The 24,606-nt window shown below is 45.5% G+C and overlaps 3 protein-coding genes and 1 pseudogene across 4 annotated transcripts in view; 1 reads left to right on the top strand and 3 right to left on the bottom strand.

Annotated features, from left to right (window-relative positions):
* Positions 1 to 11,063: 11,063 nt before the first annotated feature.
* LOC114791235 (cyclin-T2-like) lies at positions 11,064 to 12,784 on the bottom strand. Its single transcript, XM_028981894.1, has 3 exons — positions 12,565 to 12,784; positions 12,386 to 12,456; positions 11,064 to 12,265 (listed from the first exon to the last, which is right to left on the bottom strand). The coding sequence occupies exon 3, from the start codon at positions 12,068 to 12,070 to the stop codon at positions 11,120 to 11,122; it is 951 nt and encodes a 316-aa protein (XP_028837727.1). The 5' UTR covers positions 12,071 to 12,265; positions 12,386 to 12,456; positions 12,565 to 12,784; the 3' UTR covers positions 11,064 to 11,119.
* Positions 12,598 to 16,346, bottom strand: ccnt2b (cyclin T2b). Its single transcript, XM_028981895.1, has 7 exons — positions 16,130 to 16,346; positions 15,342 to 15,423; positions 15,093 to 15,221; positions 14,709 to 14,769; positions 14,539 to 14,601; positions 13,961 to 14,325; positions 12,598 to 12,728 (listed from the first exon to the last, which is right to left on the bottom strand). Exons 1-6 carry the CDS (start codon positions 16,285 to 16,287, stop codon positions 14,267 to 14,269), a joined length of 552 nt encoding a protein of 183 aa, XP_028837728.1. The 5' UTR covers positions 16,288 to 16,346; the 3' UTR covers positions 12,598 to 12,728; positions 13,961 to 14,266.
* A 731-nt stretch (positions 16,347 to 17,077) lies between these two features.
* LOC114791414 (uncharacterized) lies at positions 17,078 to 17,196 on the bottom strand (annotated as a pseudogene).
* Positions 17,197 to 20,302: 3,106 nt separating this feature from the next.
* tmem163b (transmembrane protein 163b) overlaps positions 20,303 to 24,606 on the top strand; it is a 29,151-nt gene continuing 24,847 nt past the window's right edge. The window contains exons 1-2 of one of the 2 annotated variants that reach the window (XM_028981839.1): positions 20,304 to 20,844; positions 21,420 to 21,539. In XM_028981839.1, the coding sequence (XP_028837672.1) occupies positions 20,661 to 20,844; positions 21,420 to 21,539 (304 nt within the window). In that variant the 5' untranslated portion in view covers positions 20,304 to 20,660. Of the gene's footprint in view, positions 20,845 to 21,419; positions 21,540 to 24,606 lie in introns of both variants that reach the window. The other variant, XM_028981840.1, reaches the window with a different exon arrangement.

The following is a 24,606-nucleotide window of genomic DNA, read 5'->3' on the forward strand; positions in this document are numbered from 1 at the left end:
AGAGGGAAGGAAGTGGGAAGAGTTACTATGGAAACAGAGCGATAAGCAGTGAGAATATTAAAGCCATTTGCTGCCATGTTTTCTGTTTATAGAAATGCTACAGGACAAAATAACGTCTTCAGTCCATCATCTATCGTCTAGCCTTTGACTTAAAGCCGCCCGTTCTACATATATGACGTATAAATGACTTGTTCCTTTTTTTAATCTGTCGACAACCAAAGCGAACAGTAAAGCGGCATGCGGCTGAACTCCAAAGACGCTTTAAGCTGACTGCTCAGTCGCTAAAGTGCACTAAAAATCAGAATGCGAGGGGAAATTTCCACTGTCACCATGAGCTAATGGAATAAGATGTTTCTGCAATGCGTATAAATACTTCACAGTCGAGGGGAGATTCGGTGCCTGTCCCCGGTGGGTTAAGTTCGTTTTCTTTGGCGGAGCGGCTCAGGCCGGGCCCGCTGTAATGGAAGCTTTCCTGCAGGAGGGGAGGAATGATGTGTGATGCGATTACCTGTTGTTGTTGACAAATGGCAGGGGGTCACGGGTGGCTTCCCTCCGTCTGATTGCTGACCCCATACTTCATCCCCTAAGCACATGACAGAGGAGGGATGAGGTGAGGAAGGGGTGAAAAAAAAGAGGAATTGAGAGATCGTTTTTATCGCCGAACATTTATTGGTGGCCTTATCTCCTGTCTGCCGGTGCTCAGCATGAGATAAATGCTCTCATAATCTCCCCGAACACTCTTGTTTACGATATAACTGAAGCCGGCCATGTTCTGTAAAATAATAACGCACTTTAGCATAATGCCACCCTCGCATGCGCCGGCCTCGGTGGACGAGGCGCGGCTAATTCGGCCCTAACGTGCGGCAGCACAGTTTCTCAACTTCTAAGTCGCGTTTCTGTAAAAAAAAAAAAAAAAAAGAGACTGCAGCTCACCCCAACTCCACCGTCCTTGCAAAAGCAGAAGAGGGGGGGCGGGCCGTGGCAGAAAGATCACACCTGCCCCCTCCTTTTTTCCGTCTGGCCGAGGTCTCCTTTTAATAAGGCTATTGTACCGCAGCTGTCAGAGCCCCGGAGTAATGAACATCTCAGAGGCAACTTCCTGACATGGCCCCTCTGTCATCGACAGCCCCGCGTCAGCCCTCCTACACCTGCGACTGCGGCCCCTGCGTATATATTATTACTGAAACGAGGCCTGGGCGGGGGCTACTTTAATAACGTGGCAGAGGGACGGCGCGGTATTGAGCGGACGGCAGATGAAGACGTGCGCCGCTCTTCCCACAGGGCCCGTTGAGCAAAGATCCGCTGGCCGGATTCAAATGACTTTCCTGTGTTTGTTTGGCAAACTTGCCGGCAGAGGGAACAAGGAATAGTTAAAAGAGAGAGAGAGAGAGAGAGAGGAGAAGAAAAACATCAATAACAGTAGCGTTAATAAAGAGGGGCGGCGGGGGGGAGGCGGTGGACTGATCCCAAATCAGGCGGGTAACCGAAAAGAAAGCAGTAAACAGGCCCACGGCGCCTTCCTCTCTGATGTGAGGGTGAAGCTCCTGTCTTGTCCCGTCTAAGTTAAACAGCCACCACGGCCAGAGTTCCCCCCCAGCTCCCCTCGGTTAAACCAGTCACTTGTGCTGGGTTTAAAGGGGACGCAATATTCTCACTGTCGTCGATAGCGCTCCAGCCGATGGAGAGATTGAATATGTAATCGTTGTGGGCGAATGTCACCCCAGGGTGCTCTGTGTCACATCAGCCAAACTGTTAGGGGGGCACAGTTTGTTTCTGCAAGCCCCGAATATGGGTCTCAAGCCTGATTATTAATCTGAGCTGTTTCCGTCTTGAATGATAATGAAGTTTGGCGTGAATTGGAGGACAATTCTGGACGCGCTGCCTGTCCACATGCCGGACTGCAGAGACGGGGCCGCAGTACAAATATCATCCGTCTCACATGAATTCCCCTCGCGGTAAAGAGTCAAAAATAAACCCCGAATGCCAGACAAGCGCCGCCCGCCGCCACAGCCGCTCTTCTGGCTGCGATCCGAGGACAAGTCACCAAATGGATGGGTATATATAGGACACGAACAGAGTGTTCTTTGTGCAATCAGTTTATAATGAGCTCTGTTTTTTTGTTTTTTTTGGATACATACAGAAGAAGCACGGAGCTCTATGGCGGGATGGGAGCATCACCTCTATGTTTACTTTTTTTTATTCGTGTAATTTGGAGCGATGCTGCTCAGCGGGCTGCGGCTGCTTCTCGGCTCAAGCGGTGGGCCGTCCTGCACCCCCAAAATCTGTTTACTGAGGAAACAGCTAGGCGCCAAGAAACCTGTCTTCCAGGATGCATAGCTCTCTGTGCATAATGACCAAAACAAAATCAGCTTGCTCAGTGGGGATCAAATGAAAGAGAATAAGGTGCTTACAATAATTCATACAATCTATGGCATGGTCGCCACCCTCCTCCCCTGTACGGCATCATAGTTCTAGGTGTCTCAATTACCTCGACAGTCTTCGCCGGTGGGTAATAGATTGCTGTGTGACAGCTCTGAGCCCCCTGTGACAGCGGCTTCTCAGGCCAAAAAAAAAAAAAGTGATTTAATATTGATTTCAAAATGGATGAAAGACCTTGTCACAGTAAACAATGACGCACAAACCAGCAACGCAGAGCCTGGGTATCTGGGTTTTTTTGCCTTATTCTACTTTGGGTTCTTGTTTTACACATTAGTTCCTCATTTAGAAGACATCTTTCTGTTCACGGTAGAGCACTGCAGCTGAGTTTAATGCAGTTTAATGTTTAAATCAATGTTTAATGTGTTTTATAGTAAAGATCTTAAATAACTGATCAATAAAATGTTTTTAAAAATTGGTTCCAGTTTCTTTGGTTTCTGGAGATAATACATACAAGTGAACCCAAATTCATGAGACTGTTTTGTGTTTTAGATACAGCATGTTGTTGATGTGACACCATAATTGTCCATGTTCTGGAACGTTTTAGCTCATGTTACCATACATACGCAATAGTCACATGTGCCACGTTAAGGATATTTAGGTCATCCAAGAAAAGGAAATCCTCCTTCTGTTTCTCCTAGAGAATGTGGCTCTGTAAATGAAGCCACTTACTTTTAAAACCCAGACTGTTCCACCAAGTGACAACCAGTTTTACAACCAAATTCTGAAGGGCTGAGGCAATGACAATATGAACACTTATTATTAATATATCTCCCAGCTCTAACAAGTATTCATCATGCTGAAACTATTTTTATCATCAGCTCTACAGTCTAATCCACCCTTCTGTGAGTAACTTTATTCGTCCTGATAGATGTATGCATTTTTCTCTGGACCAGGACCAGAGAACTGATCTCAGATCAGCAGTAAAGCAGAGGTTGTTTTTAACCACTGGTGATCTTCGTATCGCTTTCTCTCGTCGTCGCTCAGGGCACGTTTGCTTGCAGATAGCGCAACTTCAGTGGGCTGTTAATTGGAACACCTGTGCGTGGGAGATAAAGAACGGGCAGAACCGCATTCGCAGACGCTGCGTCTACAGAGGCTCCCCTCACTTTTGTCAATTACTACAATTACAATACTTGGTTTTGTTTGTCCCGCTTAATCAAACTCACTTAAAGTGTGATTTGTCACTGTGATGTTTATTGCAACAAAATTGCAGGAGCAGTCCAGGTTTATTAAAAGAGTGAGTGATGCCGTGTAATTTCAGCGGTGTGGTGGCGGAAGTAGGACCTATTACAAAACCTCCTTTCTGCAGAGACCTTGTGATTATAGGTTAAGATTCTCTGTCTGAAGTGCAGTCTGGAGATAATTGCTATCACAGTTCCATAGGGTTATTCCCATAGTTTCCACAGAAAAACTAATCTTCATTTTCAGATTGTCCTAGACCATAAAAAAAAAAACTACCCACATCGTTTGCCCAGAATTTCACCTAAGACCGAGGTGAATGATATAAGCAAATTCCTGTTCAAACTCATGTTGCATATGAAACCCCAAATGTACCATATCAGTACCACGTTTTTTCCCCTCTGACTGAGAAACCCTAATAAAAAACCTCAATTAGGTCACTTTTTCCCATAATTAGTTCAAACGTCAAAGGGCTTTTGCATAATTGATGAAATGAGACGTGATTGAGTAGCTGCGATCCACCCTGGTGTAAGAGGCTGGAGGCCTGATGCTTCCACATGTGTGGCATGAGGAGCACATGCATGATTTATTTCATTTACTGAGAATAAGTGACTGTTCGAATAAATGCACAGTTTTCAGCATGGTGCAGTGCAAAAACAAAGTCTCCTATGCGTGTCACTCCATTCAAGTGTTTGGAGGTGACACAAATCTCCCGGCGCATTAATTTCTTGCTGGTACTTTTCCGAAACAGCCGGCTGATCCACATTATTGCTCCTTCCACACTGTGTTGTACATTATCTAGAAAGCTGATGGCTGTCAGACAGAGAAAGCGCTGTGGTTTGGGAGAAAACGTGTTGCATGGTGTTACTTGGGGCGCGGACAGTATGAAATATGCACAACACAATTTCTACTGGTTTCTAGAAGGATCACGATGAAATGTCTTGCTCTATTAAATGGTGGTAGGTGGGGTTTGAACCTGGGTCTTCTGGGTCTACTACCACCCTGTATTCCTGCAATCGTTCATTTGCAGAATAATTTAAAACATGACGAGTTGACCTGGTTTTACTTTAGAAATACCATTTTGCAATATTGGGGCATGATCATTATAAAAATTTCTGCCGGGTCCTGGAAGGATCAGTGATTTGCAGAACACTGTAGAACATGCCCAGCTACCTTTAGTAGCCTTTAGTACCGTTTGTTTTGTTCAGTCATGGAGTACGATGGCTAATAGAGCAACATCAGACTTAGCAGACATCACACTTTGTTGTACTATGATTCACGTTGATGACCGCATAACCATGTGATCCTATTAATTGCTGAACCATTGAACAGATGCATCTAGAAAACGCAGATGCATCTAAAGGCACACATCTCTGACTGTTTAAGTGATACAAAGCTGCCATTCGGCATGGGAACTCATATCGACGGGAGAAGAGGCTTGATTAAATCAGAGTCTGGGGAGCGTGTCCATTTTCAAATAAACCTCATTTGTTCGCTTGCTGAGAACTCTTGGCGATTAGAACACACAGAGAGGGTGGATTTCCACTGGCTGGAAATCTCATCTTTGGCTCAAAGTTCAGAGCAGATGTGTGGATATATGCTTTCGCCAGCCCTTGGCTTTGTCGTCCACAGCCTAGACAAAAAAGTAAGAAACGGGAATGCCATCTGTGAGAATTCAGTTCTACAGCACCATCCGTAGCCTTCGTTCCCTTCTGCACCCCCCCCCCAGTTCCTTACTGTAGAAGAACTAAGGACCCTGAAGTGGAGCACTTCACTTTCTATCCAATGAGAGAAGTCTCACTGCTGTTCAGTACAAAGACATTGTGAATCATCACCTTTACCTAACAATAAAATCTTCCAGTGTGACAGTGCCTCATAGGACTCATAGGACACAAGATGGTTCTTGCCTTTACTCAGAATTAGAAAAATAAGAATTTGAATCTCCATCTCCATCATTTTTAGGAACAATGCTGTCCATGTAATAAAAGGTAAGGCCATATTTGCCTGTAATTTTCTGCATGTATATATGTAGGCATCATAAAATGCAAATATGAAATAAAATACGAACATAACAGAATTTAATTGCTTGGGATATATTAAAATACAGCTATAGCTACAGGGAGTGCAGAATTATTAGGCAAATGAGTATTTTGTCCACATCATCCTCTTCATGCATGTTGTCTTACTCCAAGCTGTTTAGGCTCGAAAGCCTACTACCAATTAAGCATATTAGGTGCATCTCTGTAATGAGAAGGGGTGTGGTCTAATGACATCAACACCCTATATCAGGTGTGCATAATTATTAGGCAACTTCCTTTTGACCCCAAAATGGGTCAAAAGAAGGACTTGACAGGCTCAGAAAAGTCAAAAATAGTGAGATATCTTGCAGAGGGATGCAGCACTCTTAAAATTGCAAAGCTTCTGAAGCGTGATCATCGAACAATCAAGTGTTTCATTCAAAATAGTCAACAGGGTCGCAAGAAGCGTGTGGAAAAACCAAGGCACAAAATAACTGGGTGGTAGTGGCCTAGTGGGTAAGACACTCGCCTGTGAACCAGAAGACTCAGGTTCAAATCCCACTTACTACCATTGTGTCCCTGAGCAAGACACTTAACCCTAAGTTGCTCCAGGGGGACTGTCCCTGTAACTTCTGATTGTAAGTCGCTCTGGATAAGGGCGTCTGATAAATGCTGTAAATGTAAATGTAAATAACTGCCCATGAACTGAGAAAAGTCAAGCGTGCAGCTGCCAAGATGCCACTTGCCACCAGTTTGGCCATATTTCAGAGCTGCAACATCACTGGAGTGCCCAAAAGCACAAGGTGTGCAATACTCAGAGACATGGCCAAGGTAAGAAAGGCTGAAAGACGACCACCACTGAACAAGACACACAAGCTGAAACGTCAAGACTGGGCCACAAAATATCTCAAGACTGATTTTTCTAAGGTTTTATGGACTGATGAAATGAGAGTGAGTCTTGATGGGCCAGATGGATGGGCCCGTGGCTGGATTGGTAAAGGGCAGAGAGCTCCAGTCCGACTCAGACGCCAACAAGGTGGAGGTGGAGTACTGGTTTGGGCTGGTATCATCAAAGATGAGCTTGTGGGGCCTTTTCGGGTAGAGGATGGAGTCAAGCTCAACCCCCAGTCCTACTGCCAGTTTCTGGAATACACCTTCTTCAAGCAGTGGTACAGGAAGAAGTCTGCATCCTTCAAGAAAAACATGATTTTCATGCAGGACAATGCTCCATCACACACGTCCAAGTACTCCACAGTGTGGCTGGCAAGAAAGGGTATAATGACATGGCCTCCTTGTTCACCTGATCTGAACCCCATTGAGAACCTGTGGTCCATCATCAAATGTGAGATTTACAAGGCGGGAAAACAGTACACCTCTCTGAACAGAGTCTGGGAGGCTGTAGTTGCTGCTGCACACAATGTTGATGGTGAACAGATCAAAACACTGACAGAATCCATGGATGGCAGGCTTTTGAGTGTCCTTGGAAAGAAAGGTGGCTATATTGGTCGCTGATTTGTTTTTGAATGTCAGAAATGTATATTTGTGAATGTGGAGATGTTATATTGGTTTCACTGGTAAAAATAAATAATTGAAATGGGTATATTTTTGTTTTTTTGTTAAGTTGCCTAATAATTATGCACAGTAATAGTCACCTGAACACACAGACATCCCCCTAAAATAGCTAAAAATAAAAACTAAAAAGTACTTCCAAAAACATTCAGTTTTGATATGAGTTTTTTGGGTTCATTGAGAACATGGTTGTTGTTCAATGATAAAATTATTCCTCAAAAATACAACTTGCCTAATAATTCTGCACTCCCTGTATAAGCATCACCACCACCATCATCTTCAATGTGTCAAATTGAGGGAATATACTGTACAGTACAGGCAAAAAGTTTGGACACACCTACTCATTCTATGTGTTTTCTTTATTTTCATGACCATTTACGTTGGTAGATTCTCACTGAAGGCATCAAAACTATGAATGAACACATGTGGAGTTATGTACTTAACAAAAAGTGGAGACCTGACCTCCACAGTCACCGGACCTGAACCCAATCGAGATGGTTTGGGGTGAGCTGGACCGTAGAGTGAAGGCAAAGGGACCAACAAGTGCTAAACACCTCTGGGAACTCCAAGACTGTTGGAAAACCATTTCAGTTGACGACCTCTTGAAGCTCATTGAGAGAATGCCAAGATCAGAGCAGTAATCAGAGCAAAGGGTGGATATTTTGAAGAAAGAATATAAAACATGTTTTCAGTTATTTCACCTTTTTTTGTTAAGTACATAACTCCACATGTGTTCATTCATAGTTTTGATGCCTTCAGTGACACATCGAATGAGAAGGTGTGTCCAAACTTTTTACCTGTGCTGTACACTGGAATAATGGGCTCCAAAACAGAGAGAATATCTGGACCAGGAGCGTGGAGCGCCCTGATGTGGTGCCCAGCACCTATTAGTCTTTCATTTTGGCATCCTCCCATGAAATGTAATGATAGGTTGTACTATACATTTTCTTCCAAGTCATTTTGTCCATATCTGCAGCCTCCTGAACTCTAGATATAATGCATAGTGAGGATTGGCTGGAAGACACAAATATTATGTCTGCAATATTGGCACAGCCCAGACGTCAGGCAGGTGCTGAAAGACTGGACCCTTTTTCCATTAATTTTCCCCTTTACGCTATTTAAAAAGGCATTAGAAAATGGCTGAACAAGGGCGCTGCCAATCATCAGCCGCTCGGAACAATTCCGAGTTTGCATTATGAGGCGTGTTCGCCTTCACAGCGCCAGCGCAGCGTAAAGCTCTCAAGACCTCCTACCTCTTTCGCCAGGCGAAAGGCCGCTTTTTCCTGATGCAAAAAAAGGAGGGCCACAAGCGGAGCACTTAACATTTCAGCAGGAGCCGGCAGGTCAGGGGGGCTAAATGGCCTTGTCTATGCGGGCAGCCCACGTTGTGAGAGAGTGGCACCTATTCACCTGCCAAAGTGGCATCATCCAGACTCTCTTCCAAACTAAAAACTTGTTCCGGCACCGAACGCCGTTTGATTCTTGTGGATTTATTGCTGTGGCTGCTTGGCCGCTGCATAACACCAGATCACCGGATTCCGATGTGAAATGGCGATGCTTGTGGGCCGGGGCCCCGTGTGGAAAGTGGAGCATCTTATTTATTTTATTTATTTTGCTGCGCTCGTGTTTGCTGAATGTAGATGAGCGCGAACACCTGGCCGGTCAGGAGCAGATTGGGATCCTACATCTAAGCAGTACAACGCAGTGACACAGCCTATTAATCAGAGGCTATTCTCCCAGGACAGGCACAATGGCGCCTACGCCACACTGCCTCCTTTACTTACCTCTAGTTCTACTTGCAGCGCTGGCGGCGGAGCGGCTGCCGCACGCGCAACTCAACAGCTCCACTTGGAGGCCGCGGATTTAACGTCCTTTCGGGTCAACCGCATCACGCGGCGCAGCAATTCTGTTGCAGCACCACGACCAGATCACGGACGGCCTAATAAGGAACGAGGCGGGTGGGTAGAAGCAGATACGTCCTGCCAGGGCTCTTCCAGCACCACAGTGGCTGTTTTTTTGTCTTTAGTATCAGCACAAACCTGCTGCCTTTATAACCCCCCCAAAAAACGGCCTAAGGAAGCTGGTAGATTTTAGGCAGGATGGGCTTGAATGAAAAGGTGGTTCTCCTGGAGGTTCTCACTATTTTGAATAGAGGAGGAAACCTCCCGGAAGATTCCGCACCAGGGTTCCTCTGCTCCTGAGACCCAGACACAGGCCTCGTTTGCAGTATTCCCAGGTCTTTACTGGTTTTGTCTGGTAACAGAGGGCGCTCTACTAGCACAAAGCTAGTATAAAGGTCAAAACAAGAACAAGTTTTTTTTTTTTTTTTTTTAATAATTTGTCATCCAGAACATGCTTCTGAAAGAGGAGTTTAAAACGAACAGAGCCCAGTGATCAACAGATCTCATGCACGCTACTTCCCTCCGGGGGGGACATCCACATGGCACATGCGCAGAGATCATTGAATGGTTGGATCCATCCATGCAAATCCTGAGCACTAATGGACAAGGGCAACGGTTGAGGCCAGTTGGAAATTAATGCCCAGTCTCACACTTGACTGCAGGAAACCCTGCAGTCTGAAGCTGGAGTTGTCTACAGAGGAAACTCGATCATAGAAAAAAGGAGACACATCTGTAAGGTCACAGATGTATACTGTTTATTTGTATACTGTGAAACACTGGACATCAAGATTTTGGACAGTCTGTTTTTAAGCTACACAAATACTATTTTGTCTAAAATCACAATTCTTTCTTTTCACAATCTCACAAAACAGAAATGAAGCTGAATGACATTTAAAAACAATCAATAATCCGCATAAAAGGAATAAAACATTAGGCTGTACCCAGAAACGCACAAGTCTTTTGCATGGAAATTTAATTAATTTGAATCATTCCCACATTTCCGGCAGCTTTTCGACTCAAAACTCTGGGCAAAAAAAATTGCAAACAAGCCAAAGTCTGATAAATGCACTTTACAGCAAATATTTATGTAAACTTCATTTAAAATTACGTCCTCATCTGCGTTACAGTTTTTAGGCACTACCTTTGGCATCCAGTTTATGGTTAAAAACAAAACCGAAAAAAAAAAAAAAAAAAAAAAAGATGACCTGTCCTCTAGTACATGAGCCTGTGAGGATTACATAAATAACGCCATCAGCCCCAAAGCTATCTGCCAGCTTCACCTCCGTCCTTCAGACACTACTGGTCACAGGGAAAAAGCAACATTAGAGAAACTGCAACCTCTGCTAGACTTATTGCTTTCACCATCTAGCGCTTTTCCCAGAAACTTCTACCAGTCGTCAGAAAGAACAGGGAAAGGATCAAGGTTTGGGTTGAGGCTTGAGTGTCCTGTTGTAGCAGCAAAGTGGGTGATCAGACCCACGAAAAGACCAAATTTCTTTTCTCTATCGCTTTTGGACCGGCGCAAATGTTCTGCAGATATCTGGCGTGACGCTGTGTCCTTAAGCATCTTTCAAACCTGAGCATTAGAGGAATTAATAGTTCAGAAATACAAAAATGCATGAAAAAAAGTTCACCGCACTTCTTGTAAACAGTCATCAGAACTCGATGTTCTCCCTTTGATTGGAACAAGCACATACAGTATAAAAATCTCATTTTAAAAGGAACCACGGCTCTCAAACTGAATTCCAGCACTGAAGCAGTTCATTTAGCAGGAAGCTTTAGAGTGGTGGAAATACTTCATATATTCTTAGAATAGCCTTGACTATCTATATATATATATATACTTTTTTTTTTGTCTTTTTGTGACTCATAATGTCAAGATTTGAAATGTAATTGTTCTAACTTATTATGTATAGAAGAAAAATCATGTTTTTTTTTTTTTTAAAACTCTGATAAATGCTGAGATAAATTAATATTTTTGTTTGAGTTTTTTTTTTTTTTTTTTTTACTGATCTAATAGTTCATCTGTTGGGCACTTAACAGGGAGTCGAGCATGTTAAAAGTGTCCTCGTAGTCCATGTGCTGACCATTAAGTGCCAGCATGGCGTCGGGGGCGTGGCCCTCCGCAGGCTTCTTGTCAGCCTTTACCAAGGTGCTCAGGGATCCGTAGCTCAGTGGGTGCGTCAGGGCTGATGCGGGAAAAGCAGCACTCAGCCCGGGTCCCTGGGACAGCGCCTCCTGCTGGACAACGCCGCTGCGGTGGGAGGAGCCGCCGGAGCTCTTGGAGCTTCGGCTAGACTTGGCAGAGTGGTGGTGCTGCTGGTGGTGACCAGTGGAGGCGGGGTCGGCGTGGCCCGCTATCAAGCTGGTTGAGTGGGCGTGGCCGTGCTTGGACAGCCGGTGGCCAGAGTGGTCCCGGTGCTTCTCTTTGCTCTGCCGAGGGCTGGCGTGCTTGCTCTTGCCAGCGCTGCTTCCACCAGCGGCGCCGTCCAAGGCCCCGTACCCGCTGGCAGCGTGGCGCTCAGCAGACACTTTAATCTTCATCCGCAGCTCCTCCTGGCTGGCGCTACCGTTCTCCGAAGGCGGCAGACGGCGCTTAACCGAGCCACTCTTGAATGACTTGGACGACTCTGAACCAGACTGGGCATACTTCACCCGAACAGATGAGCCGTCTCCGCCAGAGGAACCGGTGGCCGACTGGAGGTTGTGGTGATGCACGCGTTTCCGGTGCTGCTCCACCTCCCGGATATCCACCTCTCCACTCTGCTCCAGTCGACGCATGGCCAGCTCTGCTGCCTGCTTCTCCCGGTACTTGTCCAGGGACAGTTTTTGTGTGTGGTTGGTGGGAGGGGGGAGGGGTTGCTGGAGCTGCATGGGCACACCCTCTGGCTTCAGGCCAAACACTTCCTGCTGGCTGGAGGAGGCTGCTGGGAAGGGATAGGCAGAGCCTGGAAGGGTAACCATGCCGTTGATGGCAAGCGAGGCGGCAGAGCTGGAAGGTAGATCAAGAGAAAATGACGAGGAAGCGTCGGAATATATGTTTCTGCCAGAGATGTCCAGGATGCAGTCCAAAGAGTTGTCCTTTGTCAAACATGGGGCTTGGAATGAGGTCTCCACTGTCGTGGGGTCAGTCTTTGTCTTCTTAGCCGCCTGGGTGGCCTTGAGAAAAAAAAAAAAAAAAAAAAAAAAAAAAAAAAAAAAAGAACACAGCCAAATTGTACTAAGACGTAACATGAAAGTTAGCATTCGGTACAAAAAAAAAAAAAAAAAAACACGTACCCTCCAATTTCTTATGCGCTTCAGTTTACTTGGGGTCTTCTCCAAAATCTGAAGAAACTCATGAGTCAACTCTATGAACAGGAAACAAACAAACAAAAAAAAAAAAAGGTTTTCTTTAGTTGTCATTCATTAGCGATGTTGATCAGTACACGATAGCGAGGACGGTCTCTGCAACTCACGGTCCAGCAGCTGGAGTGTGACTGTGCGGTCCACATACTCCCACCAGTGCTTCCCATCTGAAGAGATGGGGATCTCCCAGTTGGACCATTTGCAGGCCAGGTGAATACACACACAGGCCACCACAGTGGGCTTATGTTGCAGGCAGAACGTAGTGAGGTGCAGACTGCATAAAAGAAAGAAGAGCGGGGTGGGGGGGGGCAGGAAAACACAAGCATTGTTAGCCTATATTCAAAAAGAAACAGAAAAACAACAATACCATGATATTTTAGAATAAAATTATCTTCTATGGGGCTTTTTTGCAGCACTATATAAGACCTGGGGTATCTGCTAATGTCACAAGAACACTTGAATTTAACGTGGTGATTATCTGTCTAAGTGGTAGAAGCCGTGGTCCTGAGAACTGAGAATGACCATTACATTTGCTGATGTGTTGTACTGTGTACGGACGGGTTTAAAATAATCTGATGTGGAAGATGGGGCACGGTTAACAACCCCTTAAGATCAATACATTTTAAGCTTAGTATATCAAAAGTTCATATTCTGGGTTCCAGATATTATGACAAACCATGAAGGTTGGTTATGTGGCTAATGTTTTTCTAAATTAGTAATATATATATATATATATATATATTTATTTCTATAAACCCTGAAGATGTGTGATGTGACATTAGTAAACACTCCCTTCATGTCTATTACAGCGCCACAAAAATAAGACCATACCAAAAAAAAAAAAAAAAAAATCAATCTTAAAAACGCATACAAAAGGAAATATTACATTTGAAGCTGTTTATTGAAAACTAAACTTGTAAATTTGAGTCTCGTACCTGAAGGTACGGTCTGCTCAAGAACAGAAAAGGTGTATTACTTAAATCTGTGGAATCTGATGCAATTTGGCTGGGTTTAACAAAGCATTTTGTACCACACAATACTATGGTCCAAATGTGCTATATTTTGTAGCTCCATCACACTGCTGTAAGGCCAATCAGAGCTTATTGGAGCTGAAGTAACAAGCAGACATAAAAATCTTTTTTTCTGGGTGAGAGAACTACTGATCTACACCAAAAGGACCCAGACAGCACTCATTTTACCCAAACACAGAAGATGCAGTTTACTGTTCAGAAGCTGTTAAAAAAAGAAAAACCCTAAAATCAATAGATGTCTGGGGATTAAAAAAACTACACCAAATGCTGCAGTTTAATAGAAGTGTCATTACATATTGGTTAAGATAATGTGATATTCAATTTGAGTAATCTGAATTCAAAAAGTGGTTAGTAGTAATTCTTCTTCTTTATCAGATAATGATTAAGAAAAAAAGTTAAAAAAAAATAAAGAAATACAAGTAAACAAAAAAAAACAAAAAAAAAAAAAAGGAATGAAGAGCACTTTTATACTTACCAGCACTATCTAAGTTTACACCCTTGCAACCTTTAGCTGATATTCAGGCTACCAATTGTGTCATTAGACCTATGCACTCTGAACCAAGCAATCGTGAGCGCAATAGCACCACTACACTTCACAAAGGGCAAACATCCCTTCTGTGCCAACACAAGGCCCTTGTACAATACACCGCACAGCAGCCTGGAACGGTACCACCCACAAGGGGCTTCCCAGGGACCAGGCGCGAGGAGGCCGTTGGACACAGGAAGGGGCACCCGGCAGAACAGGAAGCTATAGTGTGCCATCACAGTGCAACAAATAGGGTCAGGATAACAACCTGTTGGTAGCCATGAAATACGAAGTCTGGGCCAGATCCTTGCTCGCTGTAGGACAAAAAAAGCCAATAACTTTTTACTTAGTTGACAACAGCAACAGAAACATGTCCACAGATAGAAATACACACACAGGCATGCTTTGTATGTTATCTGAACTCGGTCAAGGACATCAAAGCATGATTCTTACACAGTAGGTCTGCTTATACAGAAGTCTAAGGATAAAAAAGGAAAAAAGGAAAAGGTGAAAGAGAAAGCCTCTACCTCGGACCAGCTGGGAACATCGCACCACATCAGTGTGCGGGTGCTCAATTGTTATTTCAAACCCTAGAATAAAATACATGGTTAGAAAACATTTCATATATATATTTATATATATAAAAAAAGATCCGAGCCTGCAGACCTATTAACTGCCTAACAAAGTCTTTCCTTACCCAAGGTTTGCAGAACTATAGTTTCTAGAAGCACCAGCTCTTGGGCTTGCTGGAGGTACGCCTGAAGTTCAACAAGAAATCATTAGATGTCTGGCTTCGGACTACGGCCAGAATCATTGTCCATACATCTCCTTCGCTCTACTGAAAACAACTTCATTTAATAAGGACATAACCAGAGTGAGTGCTGAGCAACAAGCTGCACAGTTAAACCCTGTGACTTCCTCTTTTTTCCCCCTCTTATTTGTGCGGGGAGATCTGGAATATGGAGATTACATGAACAGACACCCTATGCCAGTTCAGGGGGCTACTCCACATTATAAGGGGTCAGCACGGTCACTGACCAACATAAAAAATGATCTTTGGCAAAGCTCAAACTATACGTACATTACTCTTTGTGTCCAGTGGAGGGTCCTGCGGATTCAGGCAAGCATGTGCTACTTTTATTACGTGTTCAAGTTTACGTGGCTGCTCTTCCACTTTAGCAGCCAGAAACAGGGTGGTTGGTGAAATAATCTGCGCACACACAACGGGAGTTAATACACAAAATGACCTGCACTTCATTACCAATGAAACTATTTAAAACATTGCACATCTGAAGACAAGGACATGAATCAAAATGACCTGAATACTCACATTTCTATGAAATTTAATGAAGGAGTGGAGCATATAAAACCTGTGCATGTAAACTATAGCAGTGTTAATCGTGAGTTGGGATCTAGGGAGAAATGCTTAAGGAAAATGAACAATGGCTGACAGGGCCTGGACTGGTTATGACCTCTAATCTATCGACATGCTGCGACATTCAGTGACGATGAACGTTCGATAAAATCCACCGTAAAGTAGTAAAGCGTCTCCCCGTAAATCGTATTCACCAGCCACGCGTGTAACATTCCGAAAAAAACTGGCTAGCTTGTCACGCTAGCTGATCTCAGTCTAAGAGACAGAAGCTAAACCCACCATTAAGGAAACATTCCTGGGACTAAAAAATAATTCCGAAGGGAGCCGACGAAGGGGGATCAAGAGCGGCGTCGATAAAAGCTAATCGGAGGGGAACCGGCCGGCCGTCCTTTAGCGCGTCACCCTTGGGAGCGAGAAAAGCGGACACGCAGCCGTCCCCTCCATTGTTGCTGGCACGCCATTTCCACATTGTGCGACAGCTAACGCGGCTAGCCCCTCACCGCAGACAGCTCCGCCGAAAACCCGCGTAAAGCCGCGCTGACGAGGCGATGCGGTGACCCAGTTCGCCCACAACGACCCAAACGCGTTCACGTTTCGGAAAACGCGCCACTACTCGATAAAAGGGGTTTATATTTCGACGACGAGTCACCTCTGGCTTTACGTAAGGCGCCATTAGCTAAGTGGCTCGCGGCTACGTGGCTAACGAGCTAGCAAGAGGCACGGCGCCGTTTCTGGAAGGATACACGTTGAGTCTTTGGCCCATGTCCTGAATAAGGTTGGCGGCTTGCTGGCGATACGATAATTCCCGGTCCGGCTCGATTCCGCTGCGTCGGGAAGGGGTATTTTCCAACTGTTCCCGGGTGAAGAGCCATTTCGGAGAACCCCGGTATCCAGCCGCCATGTTCGTCCCGGCGCGCCGTCACTGCTCTTCTTCTGCGCCGGACGAAGGTGGGAGGTTAAGAGACGGCTGGCTGGTCTGGACGCTGCCCCCTACCGCACAGGAGCCGGTACAGCGTCCTCAGACACAGGTTAAGGCAACTACAGTCGTGGCCAAACTTTTCAGTGATCCTTTCACAGCGCTGGAGATAATTTTGTCATGCTAGTTGAGTTGGAATAGCAGACTGGAAGCTTTAAAAGGCTGGTGATGCTTGAAATCATTGTCCGTCCTCTGTTAACCATGGTTACCATGTGCAGTCCTGGATATTGCTGCTACTAAAATTGCACCTAACTCAAAAACTTTATCAAAATCTTCAAGGAGAAAAGTTCAAGTGTTGTTAAGAAGTCTTCAGGGTGCCCAAGAAAGTCCAGCGAGCACCAGGACCGTCTCCTAAAGAAGATTCAGCTGCAGGATCGGGGTTCTACCAGTGCAGAGCTTGCTCAGGAATGGCAGCAGGCATATTTGAGGGCATCTGCATGCACAGTGAGGCGAAGACTTTTGGAGGATGGTCTGGTGTCAAGAAGGGCAGCAAAGAAGCCACTTCTCTCAGAGGACAGACTGATATTTTGCAAAAACTAAAGTGATGTGATTGTAGTACACTGCAGCACAGCACACGGTGACACAACGAAATGTGTCCTCTGCATTTAATCATCACCCTTGGTGAGCAGTGACAGCCATGACAGGCGCCCAGGGAGCAGTGTGTGGGGACGGTGCTTTGCTCAGTGGCCACCACTACCCGTTTTTCAATAGTTAAAGCTTACAGCACCTGGTATTCCCAGGCAGTCTCCCATCCAAGTACTAACCAGGCCCAACCCTCCTTAGCTTCTGAGATCAAACGAGATCGGGCGTTCTTCGGTTGGTATGGCCATAAGCACAGGGATTTGACCGCTGAGGACTGGGGTCAAGACATTTTCTCTGATTAAGACCCTTTCCGATTGGGGTATCTGGAAAAATTATTGTCTGGAGAAGAAAAGGTGAGTGCTACCACATGCCTGTCTCGTGCCAACGGTAAAGCTTCCTAAAACCATTCATGTGTGGGGCTGCTTCTCATCCAAGGGAGTGGGCTCACTCTTGCCCAAGAACACAGCCATGAATAAAGACATGAAGACAAAACATCCTCCAACAGCAACTTCTCCCAAACATCCAAGAACAGTTTGGTGAAGAATGATGCCTTTTCCAGCATGATGGAGCATAAGGCCGTGCCATAAGGCAAAAATGATAACTTGGGTCCATGACCAGAAAACTTATAAAGTGTTTGTAATTATGCTTCAATACACCAATACACAACTGTATTTCTCTCATTTTCAGAACTTTTGGCCACAACTGTACACCACCAGATAACAAGCAAACCAATACAATGTAGAAACCAAAAAAAAAAAAAAAAAAACACACCAGAGCTAAGCGCTTTAACTCACAGGCCAATTCAAGGCCATATAATGGCTAATGTTTACATTTAAATTTTCCACTGTAGCGCCCCCCAGTGGCTACAAAATTTGTCACACACACTTGGCGTACCACCGTATACGCACATAACAAATTTGATCCAGATCCAAAACAGCTTTTGCTATTTATGTACCTTTATTGCAATAACGCAAATGTCTTTATAAAGTATGTTGACGCGACCACCATTCTGTTATGAAAAGTCTACCGTTTTTTTGGATGATCATATGCTTAGTCATTTTGAGTCATTTAACAGTATTTTCATGGAGATTTCTCAAAAGTCCTAGGACTAGTTATAAAAAGTATGCTTTGCACGTAAATTGTGTGCAAATTAAATTAGTTAGCAAAATAAATGTTTTAAATTTGGCATACAGCAATGATTTTCACAAAACCAACATTTTGTCTTTCTGTCTCACATTTCATGAGGTACAGCCAAATAAAGCATGTTCAGTTTTGCGTGTCTGCCATAGCACCTGCAAGTGGCCAAATTTAACCAAATTCGAACTATAAGATCTGTGTTTGTGTCACGTTTGATGATGATACTCCAAGGTTAACCCTGTTTTTTTGTAAGTATGCCAATTTGACAATTGTGGACAATTGCATGTGGGTCAAAAACCCATGGACTGGCTCACGAAAGTTGGCTTTGCACGTTAGCTTGATCCAAAATGTTGATACTATCGATACCAAGTTGGAGTTAGCACAATGGCACTGATATTTCCGCTCTTTTATATCCGTACGACGTTCCAACTGAAAGTAAACGTGCTCTCAATGTCAATGTGACTCTGACGACACAGAAAGGAGTGGTCCCAGCCTGATGGAACACATATCCACTACCGCTATGATGTCTGGGTCCCAAATCTCGCTAGTGTTACAGCTTGCCTACAGTTTTATCTATTTTTTACAAATTTTATTGTATTTTATTTTCTTCCTTATTATATTTTATTTAACCATGCAAAGTCAAAACAGGGTGATTCAGCTGCTTTCTGGTAAAGACCTGTATATTCGCTAGAATCTGGTTTATAATTTCAGTTATTTTCTTTATGAATAGTGCGGTGATGTAACAAAATACACCTGCTGTGATACTGTAAAACTGTGGAGAATAGAATAAAAACTCTCTCTCTACACACAAACGCACTGTATTAAAACCACTCCAACCTGATGTTGCCTGGCAGAAAGAGGCATGGCACAATGATGAACAGTTTCTAATTAACACCAGTAGATTATTATTGCAGTCACATTGTCTGTACTATTATTGTCTGTAAAAAAGTTACCAATGTTACAGAAGACCCCAATTGAAAGACAGGAGAAAAAGTCAGAGAAGAGAGAGAAAGATCCTGGACCAAGCTTCAGAGACATCACCTGGTCCTTTTATACATTTGACTCCCAGGAAGTTGCCACAGACCAATCAGAATTTGTTGTTTCTGCCCTTGCCACGCCCTTGATGGGTGTCGCAGACAAGGACAAAGACAGAGCGGGGAATCCAAAGACAAATGTCTGGCCCTTCACACCTCTTGCTCGGGTGAAGGCCATTTGAGTATGGAGAACAAAGAGGTGATGAACCTTCTACGCAAGACAAAAGTGCGGAATGTGATGGACCTGGGGACTCTGGGGACAATACAATAGATAAAATCTGTGTTGATTTTGATATTTTATTCATGTTGATGCATAAATGTAAAATTGACAACGTCACCTATCAGATGTATTGCAAAATAAAAGAAACAAACGAAGGGACAGCACAGCCGTAAATATTAAATATTACTTTATATACTGTACAGAATGCATGACTGCAATAATTCTATTGATCAGCCCAGCCCTGTGCATGGATTCCTTTTATCATCTTGCTATAATTTATATATTTCTATATAATTTATTTATATATATGTTAATAAAATGGTGACTAGGGTGTATAACAGAGCCCAAAACCCAAAATTAAGATGTAGTCTTTGAGACGGTAAATTTGTCCCTAGATTATTACCTGGCAGAGGAGATACTGTAATCAGAAGGTTGCCGGTTCGAATCCCGATCCGCCGAGGTGCCACTGAGGTGCCACCGAGCAAAGCACCGTCTCCATAAACTGCTCCCCGGGCGCCTGTCATGGTTAAAAGCAGAGGACACATTTCGTTGTGTCACCGTGTGCTGTGCTGCAGTTTCACAATGACAATCACTTCAGGTTTTTGATAACAGTCGGGAGCGTCCCGAGTTGGGAGCGTGTAATGGCGTGTAATTTATAAGGAGATCCGCAAGATGGCAGCAAAGCAGCATCAACTATTGTCGTGGGGTGTCTTGTCCCAACAAATTGACAACCTTTAAAATATGAAATCTGATCCTATTAAATATGAATTTGGGCTGTTGTGACATTGCATTAATATTAATAATATGGGTACATTTATATTATACGAGGCGCGAAGCCAAGCTAATTGCGTCTACACAAGAATGAAATGTATTAATTCGAGTCTACTTGGCAAAATAATAAAAAGAACGCAGTATCAACGCAACAGCCACTCGAGACCACAAGCTCACATGCCGTCGAAATGGACACGATAACGAAAAGCGGAACCGTCCGAGGGGCTTTCGTGGAGCGTCCCCCCGCCCCCCGTGGGCCGTGACAGGGACGCGCGTCGGGGCTGTCCGTGGCGCACACTGCTGGGCTGCGCCTCCACGCCGGGACGCAACTTTTGCTGGTCCGCGCGCGGGTCGTGGGGCCGTCTCGGGGACGCGCGGGGCTTTAATTAGAGTCTGCGTGCTGCTGCGGCATTCTCCCCTTTAGCGGGTGCGTGCTTGTGTGTTTTGGGGCTCGCACACCCCTGTCTGCTGGCGGCGCGCGTCAGCCGGACCCCGCGCCTCGCACCCAGGCGTCAGATCATTTGATGCCTAATTCGAACCGCGACTGAGTGACAATGAGCGACGCTTTGGCTCGGGACCCCAGTCCCGTCCCCGACCCGACCATAGTGGACCCGTCGGCGCAAAACGGCCAGTGCGACCCCCCGGATCCACACCCGCCCAAGTCCGCCACCAGCCCGGCGGGGGAAGCGTTCGACATGGACCAGGAGATGAAGATCAGCGACAGCGTGGAGGACAAAGGTAACGCGCAACTTTGCAGCGCGCCCGAACAGCGCTGCTTTTAATTGTTAATGCATTATTCATGAACAAACCTGGAGCCGCTGCAGCCAGCCGCGCGCGCGAGCGTGCGTGCGTGCGTGCGGGTGTGTGTGTGTGTGTGTGTGTGTGTGTGTGTGTGTGTGTGTGTGCCTGCACCTGTACAGAGGTTTGTCTATCACGAATGCACCTGTGTTGTGCTTTCCACCTGTTCAATATTAACATTTACTGCAATCTGGACAATCCACTTCAAACCTAGAAAGGTACTTTTGCAAAAGTCACTTTCCTCAATGCAAGGCATGTAACGGAATTGGTGGCGTTTACATGTCACTTGCATAGCTGGATTGTCAGCGCGAATTTGGAAAATGTAATACAGAGCATGCACAAAGCACGTGGAATGCACAGATTCTGCGCCGGGCAGAATTATTGTGAACCGATATGCCATGATACTGTCCTAACCCATCATCTGAAGGCAGATGAATCGCGATGACCCCAGGTGTTCATCTGAGAACTCAGCAGTGCATTCATCGGGCCTGTAAGCTTGTCATCATCCTGTGCAGGTTTATTGGAGAGTAGCATGCGGTTGAAACCACATGAGGCTCAGAGCTACCGTAAGAAGGCATTGTGGGTATCCTGGCTGTCCATCGTGGTGACGCTCATTCTGGCTATTGCTGCCTTCAGTGAGTATGCCTGTCTCTCCACCCGTGTGTGCTGTAATGTGACGTCCTTATTTCACACCCCCCTCAAAATCACACTATTAACATGGTTCACGGCCATTTTTCCAGCCAGAATTAAACAGGGGTCTTTAATGACCCCCTCAGAGGAATGTGGTTTTTTTATGGATGTTTATTGATTTGCTGGGAATGAGTCACATGTTCTGCAGGCTCGGTCTGGGAATAGGAACATACAGAAACAGGTGAGATTTCACACGTCTGTTGGCGCGTTCGTACGTGAATAACGCCTCCAAGTGCAGCAGCGGCTTGAATTGTTTCATGTCGATGAGAAGGTGAGAAGGTTATCTCGTGCGCTTCACCTTGAAGACGGTGAATCATCTGCCGTCTGGGTTCATGATGCACGGAAAAAGAAGGAAAACGGGCTCAACTTAAAACAATTGAAATGACATGTCACAGTTTTTCTTTATTCAGTGTGGCACGATTATGGTGGAGCATGGCACTCATCAAATCCTATTCAGGAAACATGACCCTGAATCCATAGTGTTTTTCAGAATAATACTTCTCTGCAGAAGTGGCCCGAATGTGTAAATCACACGGACCGGCGTGGCACGGAGTGGCAACACTTGCCGACGCAGCGTCTTTTGCTCTCTGCAGCAGTAATAAGTATTCACCGCGGTAAAATCCTCATTATCCGGTCCTCCTGCATGCACAGAGGCCAGGAAACTCCCTCTCGGTGTCCTGTTCTCCGACACAAGCACTGCTTCAACAGCAGGAACGACTGTTCATCTGTCTGCCAATAGTCCAGATGACCGCAAAAATCCCGCTTAATACCATGGTGTTCCTCAGCAAGAAAAGGAATATTAGAACTGCTAGTTGTCAGTGTCTGGAGCCAATCAGCACTTATATTGCATGACACGACATGACATTAGATCGTGTTTATTTGGCGTAAGCTTTTATCCGAAGCCACTTACAGACAAGAGGCAACATTCAAGCTTAGGTTGATGGGAGACATAAAAAATGCGCTCAGTTGACAGCGTGACATCTTTAGGATAGCAGTCATAAATCCAGTATAAGCGGTGTTCTCTGAATACATTCTTGAAGAGTGATGGCACTTGGCAGCTCATTCCACCATCTGGGAACCTACCTTGGATGAGAAGAGCCTAGACTGGGTCTGCCTCCGTGGAGGAGCTGGAGTTCAGGTGTATGGGTGCAGATTAGGATGCGTCTCTTTAAAGGGTTAATACACGATGTGCAGTGGGTTCAAATGTCCCGTGGAGGAAACCGCAGCGGACCAATCAATGCAGAGCCGGTGGACGGGAGTTACAGTGCAAACAAGGTGTGAGTTCTGTTAGGGAAGTGACAGATGCATTGACTGCTGGCCAAACAGTGGTGCGCTTTCCTGGAACACACCATGCCGCTGCTCCATCCAGTTCTCCCAGAGCGAGCGTGTCCATGTGACCCCATTCATTCCACATCGGAATTTCCTTTGCATTCACTTTAAACACCGGCCCCTGTTCTCGTGATGAGGACCACATCACAATCACTGGTGTGATATCAGCTTTCCTTGCTCCAGAGAGGCCGTGTCTCTCTCTCTCTCTCCTACTCACACACATACACACACACACACACACACACACACTTACACACACAGTGGGTATATGTACAGTTGGCTAATGGAACGTGCAGGGTGACGTGAAAGTGCTGAGCCACTAGAAAAGCACCTCATGCACCTTTTCTCTCAGCACAAACTCGGATCCTGCTGTGTGTTTGTCATCATGGTGTATTGGCAATGATCCTTCACAAACACACACACACACACACACACACACACTGCCAACTCATTACAGTGAGAAGAGGACTAATATTTCCCCAGGGGTTATTAGGTAAACAGAAATGTGAAGTTCCGAACGTTGCTGGGAAAACCTTCCGCAAACGGCACGGAACTCTTCAAGCAGCACACCAGCCAGGGCTTTATTTCAAGCCCTTACCGTCTCCAGACACCCCTTCCATGGCCCAGCTAGTTCCATCTCATTGCTGCGAGGAGGGGTTAAAGGTTCATTTTCTGACATCAATATAAATCTAAAAAGGGTCAGCTTGCTAGCATGCTAGTCAGTTGTGGTTTGCGAAAGGAGCAATTCATCATGCAGCCTTCTCTCTTCGACTTGTTTTCCTCCATTTTTGATGGAAGACGTACTGTTACAGACCTTGGCATGCATAGTACCTTAAATGCTTCGCATTTGCCACTTAAGTTCAATGAACGAGTCCTTAGCCGGTCGGAAAACGGTGCTGAGTGCGCTAAGTGCTTGTTTGTGCAGCGTTCGAGCTGTGGATCTAGGGCAAATGGGTGGGCTTCGCATACCCTGTCGAGTCGGCCATTTTATCTGTGCGTCCGTCCGATTGGACGAGGCCAGTACCGCCACCCGAAACCATCGACATGATGGTCCTCCCCAAGAACCAGTTTCTGCGGCTCCCGCTGTCCGGATCAATGCCCGAGGCAGTCCGCAGCTTCCCGGGAACCAGGAATTCTGATGCCGGTCTCTCGGAGGAATCGAGCGTCTTTCTTTATTGTTTGACCTATGGCTCCAATGAGGAGCGAGAGTAACGGCAGCCCCCGTGCCGGGAGTTACATCTCCGCCGTTCCAGGGGCTGCTGGTACCGCCTGTGGCTGCGCAGGGGCATCAGATCTTGTCCCGGAGAGTTTGACCAGGCAGACAGCAGATTTAGGTTAAAACACAACCTCGCTCATATTTACGCCTTCGTTTCCAGGCAATAGCACTTTCCTCGCTATTACTGTCAGCCACAGCACGTTTTGGGGGGCGGGCGGGAGGATCTGGTTGCGAAAAATCTGCGGCAGACTGTAAGATCTCAATCCCTCAGACACCTTGCGGCTTCCTCGGGAGCCAATTAGCGAGTGCTCGGTGACACGTTGTCGGCTCTGAAGCTGCACATTCACTTCTGCCGGTGCTGCGTACCTCCGCTTTGAACAAATGCGGGGAGAGGCTGAAATCCGATGCAGAGGCGAGCAGGACACCAACAACAACACGGCAGACGCGCCGAAGCTGAGAGGAAGCCG

Source organism: Denticeps clupeoides, chromosome 5 (assembly GCF_900700375.1).
Source record: "Denticeps clupeoides chromosome 5, fDenClu1.1, whole genome shotgun sequence".
Taxonomy (NCBI): Eukaryota; Metazoa; Chordata; class Actinopteri; order Clupeiformes; family Denticipitidae; genus Denticeps; species Denticeps clupeoides.

What these genes read in the sequence shown, in the direction of transcription:
- ccnt2b (XM_028981895.1), bottom strand. Translation starts at nt 16,287, where the DNA reads ATGGCGGCTGGATACCGGGGTTCTCCGAAATGGCTCTTCACCCGGGAA. An exon ending in TCATTAAATTTCATAGAAAT is followed by an intron (nt 15,222 to 15,341) that starts GTGAGTATTCAG and finishes GTGTGTGCGCAG; the next exon opens with ATTATTTCACCAACCACCCT. An exon ending in ATGTTCCCAGCTGGTCCGAG is followed by an intron (nt 14,326 to 14,538) that starts GTAGAGGCTTTC and finishes TTTGTCCTACAG; the next exon opens with CGAGCAAGGATCTGGCCCAG.
- LOC114791235 (XM_028981894.1), bottom strand. Translation starts at nt 12,070, where the DNA reads ATGGTTACCCTTCCAGGCTCTGCCTATCCCTTCCCAGCAGCCTCCTCC.